The following is a 13206-nucleotide window of genomic DNA, read 5'->3' as shown; positions in this document are numbered from 1 at the left end:
CCTTCCAAAATGTTGAGTGATATGCTAGGGTTAGGTGGATATTAGGCTGCTCCATATTTTTGAAGTTTATTTTTTTTTATGGGGCATCTTTTCATTTTGTTTCATATTTATTGAATATTTAGCGATCATGACATGGCAAAGTTTGTGCATAGAAATAGGATAATAAGGTGAATTACAACATGCATTTTGGAACCCTAACTTGTTTTAACAAGTCTACTCTTGAATTTTCAAGCTGCTTTTTCTCTACTCATATTTGCATAATCATAATACAGCATTGTTAAAAAGTCTTCAGTTAAATTATAAAAATGGCAAACACATTGGCGAGCAGCATTCCTACCCAGAAGACAATGGAAACGTGACTTGTTGGACAGGCATCAGCCACGATGTTGAAAAAGCAGGTTGTGGACAGTTGAAGGCATTTTAAGTGAATGAGAAAATATTGGAAAGGGCAAAGGAGCAGGAAGGGATCTTAAACATCTGCATATTCAGTGTCAGGCTCTGTAAGAGCCTGGGTCTATCTGCCGTCTGCTGCTTGGAATGACCTGCAGTTCCTAAAGGACGTTTTACCTATACAGATAAATGAAGCAGTTGAAAATTTCGTTGTTTTAAAAATTTGTAAGGCATCTTGAGTACCTTTCAGAGAAATTGATTTCATTTGATATTGTTGATAGTTTCTTTTGAGATGAGTCAAAACAAAGGTTTTAAAAAGTCTGGAACAAGCTCCACTTGCTACTGTAGACCCAGCTATAATTGTTTCTGTGAAACTGGAAGATTTCGTGGCATCAAACACTCTGCAGTTCTTCTCCATCACCAGACTTTCCACTTTTTCTGAACAAGCATGCTGCTAACTGGCATGAAGAAGTTGAAGTAACATTACCAGTCACTTAAAACTAATGCTACATGAGTTAGCATTGAAGAAAGAGGTGCTGTCCTGATGGATGAATACAACCAACTGCACACCAACAATGAAGGCTGAAAAGTTTTTGGTTGCGACTATAGGAAGAAATACCCTAACCTCATGAAAGCGACACTTTCTTGCAGTTATGTAAAAATAACAGCAACAAAACCAGTAAATTTAAGAATTTGTAAAGTTAAGGACTTTTTTCATGATTCCAACTCATGAAAGGTTATAAACCTACAGTGCACTGGTATATGTGGGCTAAAGGTTTATTTTTAATTTAATTTTATTATTATAATTAAATAATTATAATAATATAATATAATAATCCTTAGATTTCCCTACTCTACAGATTAAACCTGGAAGTTTTCAAATCATCCAAGCTCCATAAAAGGGCAGTTGTCCACAGATGGTGAAATTTATGGAAAGACAATCATAAACATTCAGTAGAATTTAAAACCAGCAGTCTTTTGTTTGGAGAGTGGGTAATTTAACCACTCAGCCAACCAGGTTATAAGGTTGGAGATGAATTTCATTGCCCACTCTGTGAGACCACTGCCTTGCTCTAGAAACTGTTTGATCTCTAGAGCAGGGTTTCCAGATTAAAAAAAAAAATCTGTCCAGCTAATATACTATAGGTTTACCTTTGGTGGTAAAGAAAAAGACTCATACCGATTCTTTGGGGAATTTCTACCCATAGATATTAATCACTCAATTTTCGTTCCAATTCCCAAAAAAACAAAAGCTACAAGATGTGAAGAGTTCAGGACAATCAGCCTCATCAGTCAAGTATCAAAAGTCCTCCTATATGTTATTCTTGAAAGAAATAAAAGAAAAATAAACATAGAAATAAATGATACACAAAGTGACTTCAAGGAAAATGTAGGTACAAGAGAAGGTATTTTCAACATCAGAACCATCATAGAAAGATATCTAGAAAAACAAAAAGATGTGTACCTATGCTCCATAGATTACAAAAAGGCATTCGACAATGTCCAACATGAACAATTAATTGAAATCCTTTCAAAAATAGGCATGGATGGAAAAGACATTAGGCTATTAACTAATCTTTACTGGGAACAGACTGCATCTTTGAGAATAAATAGAGAGATCTCAGAAGAATTCCCAGTTCAGAAAGGTGTGAGACAAGGCTGTGTCTTTTCTCCGATTCTCTATACACAGAAGAAAATATTTAATAAAATTAGTAACCTCATGACATGGTAGAGATGACACGGTTCTTCTAGCTGAAAACAAATGTGACCTCAAAACTCTTATAGATGAAACCCTCAAGTATAGTGAACAGTATGGCCTCAGTTTCAACTTTAAAAAGACAAAAATCATGATAATTTCAAGAGAAAAGAAAATACCAAAAATATGCATATATATAAAAGGAAATAAAGTAGAACAGGTGCAGAAATACATATACCTCGGACACTTGATCACAGAGAATGGCAGGACAGAAGATGAAATTAGAAAAAGGATTGAAATCACAAGGTCAACTTTCAACAGTATGAAAAATCTACTAACATCTAGAGAATTAAATCTGAAAATAAGACTAAGAATCTCCAAATGCTACATATGGTCTACATTATTATATGGAGTAGAGACATGGACACTCTCCAATCTGAGTGTGAAAAAACTGGAGGCCTTTGAAATGTGGATGCCGCAAAGAATTATGAGAATATCATGGAAAGAAAAAAAGACAAATGAAGAGGTACTAGAGATAGCAGGTATCAACAGGAGTCTGATGAAAGAAATTAAAAAGAGAAAAGTCAGATATTTTGGACATATTCTGAGACATAACTGCCTACAAAGGACACTTCTCGAAGAAACTGTTGAGGGAGAGAGGAAGACAAAGACTGGAGTGGTGAAAAATATAGAAGACTGGACCTATCTCTCATGAGGAATGCAGCAGAGAGGTGCAGAATAGGACATGGTGGAGACACATGGTAGTCAATCTCCTGGAGGGAGAAGACACCTGACAGGACCTTTGGTCTGGTGGGTGGGAGCAACATGAGTTGATTTTGATTACAAGAGAAGTGGAAAATCTCCAAACATTTCCATGTCTCCTGGCCAAATGTAGGGTGATGGGTTGGATCTGCTTCTCATCTAGAGTGGTGGCATTCCTTTTGCTGGTCACTGACTGGTAGACCTTTAAGTAGTGCAGTAGTTTGCCAGCATTTTCTTATTTTTTTTAGATAACTAGTGAGAGCATTGGGACAATAGTTTGATGATGGATTTTATTGCCATTTCCTTGAATATTGGCTACATGCTAGATGAGGTATGGAAGATTGATGAAAGGATGAGTGATTCTGTGACAAAAGGGTTTGAGCACATAAGGCAGGGGTGTTCAACCTGTCAATCGTGGTTGACTGGTCGATCGTGGAGTGATTTTTGGTCGATCTCTTGTGTATTCCTCCTTACTTACAAATTTAATTAAAACTGAAAACATAATATTTTATTTAGCATTATTGAATTATTTTTAATTCACTTTAAGTGTATTGCTATTGTTTATTTATTTTTCATTAAAATTGTCAAATCAGTAATTTTCTTAAGTCCGGGTAAATGAATTAATTTGGATCAGTGGAAGTCAAACAGCGAGCCGAGTGAATACGATTATAAGCAAAGTGTAAAAACTCGATCGTAGCTTAAATATTAAATATTCCAAAGCACATTACATCAATTTTTTTACTTAGGTTAAGTCCCATGTGAATATTGTAAAAAACTAAACTCTGTCTTGGTATAGTTTGTATTAGATGTTTTTGTAAATAACTCTTTTGAAGCTAACTGTATATACTGCTTTAATAAGAATGTGTTATTGTGTTAAAAACAAAGGTAATGTTTTTGTCGCCGAAGCTGTGCATGGCGGCATTAGAAAGATTGTTTTTGAAACTTGTATGTATGAAAAAGGCTTGCAGGCACTAAGTTTAAACATCTACGAAGTCAGTCAGAAAGAGTTCAAACAACTTTCCGATGGCCGGCAACTTACAATCAAAAGAAAGCGGAGGAGAACAAAAGCCGTGCCAAACTTGAAACTTAAGATGAAAGATTCATATCGATTCTTTGGGGGTTGCCAAACTTCATGCGAGGTCTCAGAGGAGGCCTAATAAAAAGGGACTGAAGCAAGCAAAGGGGTCCTTGTTCCAGAATTGCTGTTAGAGAGGAGGTCCAGTCCAGAGTCGCAGTCAGAGAGACTGCCCAGATCCACGTTGGTTGAGAGAGGAGTTTGCCGCTTCCAGAAAGGAGCTTCTCGGTTCGAGACGTCGCTAGAGAGAGAGAGAGAGAGAGAGACTACTTCTAGGCCGCAAACAAGGGTTTCAAATTGTTGAAAGGAAGAGTTCCAATTGCTGGAGAAAAGTTTCCAGGCCAGGTTAATGTCAGACATTCACCAGTGTGTTGCGTTTTCATTACAATTTGATGAATCAAATGACTTCACTGATATTGATCAGTTAATGGTATTTATTCGCATGGTATTTCAAGATTATTTAAGTTAAAGAAGAACTTTTGAAAATTATACCATTATTGGGAAGGACTAGGGGAAAAGACATTTTTACGGCATTTGATGAATTTGTGAAACAACACAAACTTCCGCTTTTTAAACTTGTGTCTATTACTACCGATGGTGCTCCTGCAATGATAGGTAATAAATCAGGCTTCATTTAATTATGTAAAAACAATGACAAATATCCAGATTTTTTAACATACCACTGTATTATTCACCAACAAGTACTGTGTAGTAAAAGATTAAACACAAAAGATGTTTTAGATATTACATTTAAAATTGTAAATTCTGTTCGAGGAAAAGCCCTGCAATGGCGGTTATTTAAATTACAGACAGATGATGATAGGGAACTTCTGTTGTACAATAATGTTCGATGGCTCAGCAGAAGTCAGTTTTTAGAAAGATTTCTTGTATTAATTAATGATATGAAAATTTTTCTTGATGAAAAAGGAGATATTTATCCACAATTGAGTGATAAAAGATGGTTGTTGCACTTATCATTTTTAGTAGATTTCTGTACGAAATTAAGCAATTTAAATTTAGAGTTACAAGGTGGAGATAAAAATTTAATTGACATGTCAAGTTCAATAAAAAGTTTCCAACAATACTTACTTTTATTAAAGAAAAATATAAATGACCTCGAATTTAGACATCTCCCATATTTATAAAAATTTTTTGAACAAAATCAAGAAATGCTTCGCTATGATTTAAAAGAATTTATTCGTGAAATAGAATTAGTTGAGGAAGAAATAAATTCAAAATTTAAAGATTTTAATAAAACTGAAATGATTGTATCTTTTATCAATAATCCATTTCAAGACAACTTGAACATCACAGAAATTTCAAATAAAATTAGTGAGCTGTTTCATATAAACCAAGCTGAAGTAGAACTTGAGATGATAAACATTCAGAATAGTTTACATTTAAAATTAATAAACAATGAAGTCATTTGGAAGTGTGCACATGAAAAATTCCCAATATTAACTGATATTGTGCTGAAAATTCTGTCTTGTTTCGGATCGACTTGTCAGAATCCGCTTTTTCAAATATGACCGTTATAAAAAATCAATTAAGAAACCAAATTACAAATGATCATTTCGATGATTGTCTGCGATTGGCCACTTCTTCATATCAACTTGACTATGAAAATATTGTAAGGTCCAAATGATACCAAATTTCACAATAACTTTTTTTTTTTTTAATCGACCAGCATTTCCTGTAACTTGTGAGTTTGTAATCAATTGTTGTTTTTGCTAACTTTGGTTTTCCAAAATAGAGAAATATTTTATTCCAATATTATTTTTTTTTTTGTTGTATTAAAATAATTAAAAGTGATAAATAAATTTTTAAATACACAAAGTTTTTAGTTGTTTATTTGTGCGTAATCCGATATCAGGTTGGGGGAACATGATCTATCTAAGAGAGTAGATCGCTGAATAACTTATTATAGAAAAGTAGCTCGCTCAAAAAAAAAAAAGATTGAACACCACTGACATAGGGTTATCAGAAGGATTACCAGGTTATCTTCTGCTCCTGATAACCTGGGTAAGCTATCTAGAAATCTGCATTATCTTTGAATATAATTGTGCCAGCGTGATGTGTAAATGGTGAAAGTGTTAAGGACAGAAATTCTAGTGGTTTGGTAAGAGATGTGAAAGCTTGACTGCTCAAAATCAGAACTTTTTTTTTCCTCTTCTGTAGCAGTTGAGCTGAATTCCAGCTCTGCACTCAGAGTTGGAATTTTGATTTTTATTCCTTTCCATGTCATTGTCTTGCCAGATTAAAGGCTCACATACAAGTTAATTTTGAGTTCAATGGGGATAAATGCCTTCCGGTTATAATTGTTTCTGTAATTTAGTCAGAGTAGGTATTTGGATTGAGAGAATGGGAATTAGTAGCAGTAGAAACCATTATCATTATCTTACCATATCCAGCCAACCTGTCTGGTTGGCTGGGTATGGCGCATTCCATATAGTAAAGGAACGACAAGGTTGTGATCTGAGTTACCAACAGGAAAACCGATTGCTACAGTGTATTTGCAGAATGAAGTGGTTACTAGATAGTTTGCATGAAGTCATTAACAAATATTTCATCCCTTCCAGTTGAACACTAGCAATGGAGTTGTAAGTCTGTTTGAGTTATACACCAAGGAAGATGACTTCCTTGGTGTATAACGCCTTTAGGCGTTAGTGTTTGGCTATTTGTATTGCAGAAATCAAGCTTTAAAGGTCAGGGAATAGTTATGAGTTTAGACAATAAGATAATAGTTAAAGACAACAGTAAAGTATGCTTCAAAATGCATTGAAGAAATTTTTAGCCAGAGTAAAACAAAATAAGAGTGGATTCTAAGATTGTCATACGTATAATGGGTGTCAAGTGTGATGGACATTCCTGCCATCCTTGTCAGAAGGAATATTATAGTTTGAAAAGTTCAAGTGGGAAGTACCTGAAATTTCCATTTGGGGTTCTGTGAGAAATTACATATCAGATTTGGATTACTAGGTGGTGATGCACGTTTATTTGTTTATTTTTTTTGTTTGAATTAAAGCCAATAATTTTGAAGAAGTTGTGTAGCATTTTGAATTGTGCTTTTTTTATATTTAATATTTTTATTCTTTGTGTTAGGTTTTTGATTTGCACTGCTGCTTTATATATATACAGGGTGTTCGGGATAAATTTGACAGTTTCGTAAGGAAAAAGAAAATCTTCTTTGTATCTATTAAATTTAATGAATTGACAAAAAAACATTACAGGCAGAGTTAATTACAATACTATCAACAAGATTTACTCAAAATAACCACCATTAGCATCGATCACAGCTTCAATTCTGCTTCGGAACCTCGAACAAGCTGATGCTACAGTCTCCCTGGGAAGGGCCGCAAAAACTGTTTTAATTTTATCCATTAACTGGGCTTTTGTATTACTGGAAGTGCGATTGGTGTCTTTTTCAACTGCGCCCCATACAAAATAATCCATGGGGTTAAGGTCTGGAGAGTTTGGAGGCCAAACATTTGGACTGGTGAAGTCGTAGAAATTTTCAGACAACCATTTTTGACTTTTCCCAGAGGTGTGGCAAGGGGCCGAATCCTGCTGCCATACATACGGCCTACCATTGGCTACCCTTGTTATCCAGGGCTTGACTACAGTTAGCAACTCCACGAACAAAGCCCGAATTCCAATGCCAGGGTTCTTCAACACCTGTTCCTGCAGATTTGCGAGGAATTCTGCTGTACGAACGCAATCAGATCGTCTGCTAGGGATCTTTCTTCTTGCTACATCCTCGTAGTCACCATTGCAAGTCTCTAGTTCATGCCTGATTGTTTTTACTGTATTCAGGGAGCATTGGGCAGCAGTCGTAATATCCTTATTTTGATGGCGGGCACGAATCATCATGATACAAGTTATTCTCTTCCATGATTCAGGTGGGTTCCAGCTATCCATCCTTTCTGACATCTTGTATATGAATGAAGAAGGGTCCAAACGTTTAAATGAAGAGAAGTGTGTGTTAATACATGTAACTTACGGAAAAATATAATTAATTATAAATATGTCAAATTTATCCCGAACACCCTGTATATCGGGCGTATATTCCGGGTGTGTGGTGCACTCCCATGGAATAGCAATATCACCAATATTATATTTGTGCATTTATTCCTGTTAAAGACTCACCTAATTGTTTCCTGACTTTGCATGATTCCTAAAATTAAAAACAATATGCTAATGCTTCACAAAGAGGACACTTTTCAACGCGTAAACATTGCATCACATTAATAGTCCAGGTGTGTGTGGTCACAAATACTGATGTCTTTGAGCCCTTTGAACAGATGTACGATGGTTCCTTGGGTCAAATTCTTAGCATTCCAGTGTTTTTTGAACCAAAAGGTGAGGCAGCACCTAGAAATCAGTGACTATGATTGGTCATTGTGTCAACCAATCCAACTGTACGTTATTGCTTGTCATGAATTGGCTGTTTTTGTTTTCTGAGTTTCATCATTTTTGCTTATGTAAAGTGTGTTTAGGACACTGATATAGTTTTTAATATATAATTTTTTTATAAATTTATAACTTTTTTGCACATATTTACAATGGGAAAACAGTGTTTATGATCTACTGAATGTCCTGTTTGCTGCCAGAGCTTTTGCAGATTGTATGATTGTAGTCGAAGGAGGTTAGCCTCATCCTTCTCTTCCAAATTTTATACCTTTTAAGTAATTCAAATATATCAACCAAATAAGCATTCGCCTTCATTATTGTTTTCTAATATATCTGAAAACAAACATCGTTGCCTACTCTATGCAGATTTGGTTACAATTAATTGCATTGGACCAGTTAAGATGAGCACTATGCATTCTTGCTTTCATACATCAATAAAAATGCAATCATATGGTCAAATTATTGATTTTGTAGCTCAAGTTGCATAAGCCATGACAGCACATCCAACTGAAATGGGCATGCAACGCCACTGATATATCATGAAGTTAAATAACAGCAGGGACATGCATTGTGAGGTGATACTTATGATCTCCATACAAGAAATATTTCGCATACAGTATGTGTGGCCTCCACAGTGCCCATCACATACTGTGAAATATGGATTTCTTGAAGCATAAGGCAGAAAAGTGGCTGAATTATTTGATAGGGAAGTTTTGAGGTGTTACTATGAGGTTCACCCACATCACATCACATGCGAGAAGGTAGGCAAAAGTTGGAGACCATGTTCTGTAAACTAAACATGACAATAGCAAGTTGATATATTTTTAGGATGATATGCTTTTAAGGCAGCAATACTTGTCTGGTATGTCCAGATCCCTGTCATTGGAAACAAGACACAGATCAAATAACCATAGAATCATTATTTGGCCTGGTAGTCTCAATTGCTTATTCCATCTCATTAATGGCCTGTATGGAAAGATAGTTGAAATACCACTAATGCAAAGTGTGTGTGTGGGGGGGGGGGGGGTTGAAATTTTCATTTTGTTTTGGAATTGCTTTTACTTAACTCTGATATTAATATATTTATTTATTTATTCCATATTGATATTATCATTAGGCACTTTGTTCAGATTTCTCATTATATATTTTTAGATTATAAGAGTTCCAAGGCACAGGTAGCTATTTCCACAATGGAAGACAACTCGAGAGCTAATGCACAGACAGTTGCTTCTGAGGCAACCAACACTGCCAGTGTTAGCCTAACAGACCACTTATCCTTCCCTCCACATAATCAAATAGAAACATACAACAGTAGCCATTGTGTCAGTGGTAAGTTAAAATTTGCCACCATTTACCTTCTAAATTTAATACCTATTCATATAATTTAGTTGTCTTAGCACACTCTTCACCTGCATTGATGTTATAAACAAAGGTTTTTTACAAATGGTTAAGTATGATAAGTTAGTGTAGTTCTTCCACAATGAGTCTTTGAACTATATGGAGATTCTATATATTTTTTTCCTTTAAAAAATAAGTGCATTATGTGCAATAATTTTTGAATTAGGAAAATTTGAGAAAATATGCAGATCAGTAATATTTTCATTGTCATATTCCATTTATTCTGTATATATGAACATAAATTTAATTTTTAAGGAATATATAAGAATTTTAAAGAATAAATGAAATATTTCTTTTTCATCTCTGGCTCTACAGTCCTTTTATCAAACTGTTTCACATCTTTCGCATTCTTATAATGTTTAGGTAACCAGCTATTCACCTAGCATTTTGTTCTCACCATTCAGTCCAGTAAAAAGGCCAGAATTATTCATAATTCTCCAGTGATCAGAACACTGTTTGGATATGCAGATTTCTACAATGTGCCTATTGCTTGTCCACATCACCACAGGATATACATCTTTCAATAAATGTTGTAATAGATTTAACGGTATTTATATGAACACAGATGGATAAGAAAATAACTATTTATTAACTTAAAAGCTAATATTTCGCTGGTATTATATCCAGTATCTTCAGAGCACACAACACAAAGTTTGTTACAAATGCAAAACACCACAATCCAGTGTAACAGTGGGGCTAGTATAAGTAATTGCAGCGTGCAACACAAGACTAAAGTCCTAACAGGGTGCCATCTAGGTTAAAAAAAAAAAAAAAAGTAGTTGAAAGTTTTGAAATAGTAGTCCAAATAATAGTCTTAGAAAATACATAAACAAGGTGCCTCCTATTGTAGATAGTATAAATAGTCCTACATATAAACTAGCTAAACATTTAGCCAAATTACTAGCCACTTACACAAACAATTCTCCCTCTTTTGTTAAAAATTCTGCCCACCTAAAAAGTATTTTAGAAAACCACACCTTAAATAGTTCAGACCTAATGGTGAGTTTTGATATCACCTCATCATTCACTAATATACCACTGATTGAAACACTTAACTTACTAAATTCAAAATTTCCCCCAGATATATTTCAGCTATTTAAATTCACAGTACAGGCAGGTTATTTTATATGGAAAGGGAAAATATATAAATTAGATGGGACAGCTATGGGTTCCCCCCCATTTCTTTCCCCTTAGCCAACTTCTACATAGAACATCTGGAAAAACTAGCTATCAACACAGCCACTCTCAAACCTAGTTTCTGGCTATGCTATGTTGATGATGTGTTTGCTATTTGGCCACGTGGCCCAGACACATTGAATACATTTTTAGTGCATCTAAATAGCCAGCACCCTAAAATCCACTTTACAATGGAACTAGAAGCCAATGACTGCCTGCCCTTCCTGGACACACTGATCACACATCTTCCAGAAGGTTCTTTATCATTTTCGGTTTATAGAAAACCCACACATACAGGGAGATACTTACACAAACAATCACACCATCACCCTTCTCAACAATATGGTATCTTAAAAACACTAATCCATAGAGCTAGAGCAATCTGTTCCAATGACATTGCTCTCACTGCTGAACTTTCTCACCTACATCACACCTTCTTAACCAATGGTTATAATCCTCATAAGATAGATAACATACTAAATACTACCCAGAAATCCCCTCTATCTACCACAGAAGACTACAACAAAACTATCACCATCTCATACATTAAAGGCACATCTAAAAAGATATCTGGGGTGCTTAACAAACACCAACTGCGCACCGTATTTAAAGCTTATGTGAAATTAGCAACTCTCATCCGTTCACCTAAGGACAAATGCACTCCTTTATTACATCCAGGAGTCTATGAAGTGCCCTGTTCTTGCCATCAAGCCTACTACAGACAGACAGGAAGAACTGTGGACATCACCTCAGTGAACACAAAAAATATATCTGACACTTTTGCTTTGGATACCCCAGCATTCAATTGAAAAAAAAAAACAAAAGTAATGCACAGAAGCTTCTACAAGTCAGAGAGGTTGTTCCTGGAATCAACAGAAGCCTTAAAACATACTCCAATCCTTAACGAGTATGGCTGTATAAATCTACTAAAGATTTGGGAGACAGTCATCCTAAGACTAAATTAAGATTTATTACTTTTATTTTATTTTATTTTATTTTTTTCAAACTTTCTAAGACCTTTATTTGGACTACTATTTCAAAACTTTGAACTACTTTTTTATTTATTTATTTATTTTTAACCTAGATGGTGCCCTATTAGGACTTTGGTCTTATGTTGCATGCTGCAATATACTAGCCCCACTGTTACACCAGATTGTGGTTGTCTTGCATTTGTAACAAACTTTGTGTTGTGTGCTCTGAAGATGCTGGATATAATACCAGCGAGATATTAGCTTTTAAGTTAATAAATAGTTATTTTCTTATCCATCTGTGTTCATATAAATGCCGTTAAATCTATTACAACATGTCTGATGAACACATAAGCCTATCCACGCGTTTAAATAATCTTTCAATAAAGGACATTTTTCTATAGTTCCATAATTTGTCTAGATACTACTACCTCCGTAGAAAGTTTTTTTCACTTGATTGCAAAGCATATTAGACTTGACAAGAAATTTTATTCTTGTTTTAATCATTTACACAAGTATAACCAAAGTAATGGAAGATCACCACCCAGACCATTTTGATCTTTGAGGTCTTATCAGTGGGAGCTAGTGTTGAAGATATGTCACAAAAAAAACTTTGCTTACTCTTGGGTAAAGGATTAAAACAAGAATATAATTTCTTGTAAAGTATAATATACTTTAACAAAGAGAACCTTTAACTATCTCCGATTCCCAGTATTTTCATAATCTGATAAATCATTTTACTCTGCTTGTATATGAAAAATGACTTTTGCATTGGTTGAACCTTAGTATCTGCCTCTAGTAAACACTAATGAGACCCCAAATGTATTACTGTCCTGGATAGTGGCTCTTCCCATAATGAGAAGTAATACACACATTCGAAAGGTAATGTTTTGCATGGGATACTAAGGCAGTTGATGTGAAGTCAGCAGCCTCTGTTTCTTTTTGTTTTCCGCCCACAAGTTCTAAACCCAGAGTATACTGTAGTACCATGGATGGACAAAGGAAATTTTTTCATTTACTATTTATTTTTACATAGCCTAGAGACCAAATGTGGAACCTTTCAAGCCAATTCAGTCTTCCAGTATGCAGGGCAGTGGTCTTGCAGTGGATCATGAAATTTATCTCTCACCTAAAGAGAATCACAACTGTCCATGCTTGTGGTCAGAACCTGCAGCCTGTTATTGGATACCAGGTAGATATGTTAACCACCTGCTCAACTAGGCTGGCTTATATAAGTAGACTAATTGTGACAATACTGATGATTATTCAATAAAGGTCAGAACTGGTCTGGGTAGTGACCCTTCCTACAATGCATAGCACTCATACATATC

The 13206-nt window shown here is 35.0% G+C and overlaps 1 protein-coding gene across 6 annotated transcripts in view; it reads left to right on the top strand.

Moving 5' to 3' along the window:
- LOC150093132 (uncharacterized) overlaps nt 1-13206 on the top strand; it is a 423272-nt gene that overhangs the window by 159209 nt on the left and 250857 nt on the right. For all 6 annotated transcript variants that reach the window (XM_090413312.1, XM_090413313.1, XM_090413316.1 and 3 more), the window contains one exon: nt 9486-9662. In XM_090413312.1, the coding sequence (XP_090269438.1) occupies nt 9486-9662 (177 nt within the window). The remainder of the gene's footprint in view (nt 1-9485; nt 9663-13206) is intronic.

Source organism: Typopeltis vanoorti, chromosome 24 (genome assembly GCF_054136105.1).
Source record: "Typopeltis vanoorti isolate ZY-2024b chromosome 24, IOZ_Tvanoo_1.0, whole genome shotgun sequence".
In the NCBI taxonomy this organism is placed as follows: Eukaryota; Metazoa; Arthropoda; class Arachnida; order Uropygi; family Thelyphonidae; genus Typopeltis; species Typopeltis vanoorti.
This window is presented reverse-complemented; position numbering and strand designations above follow the sequence as displayed.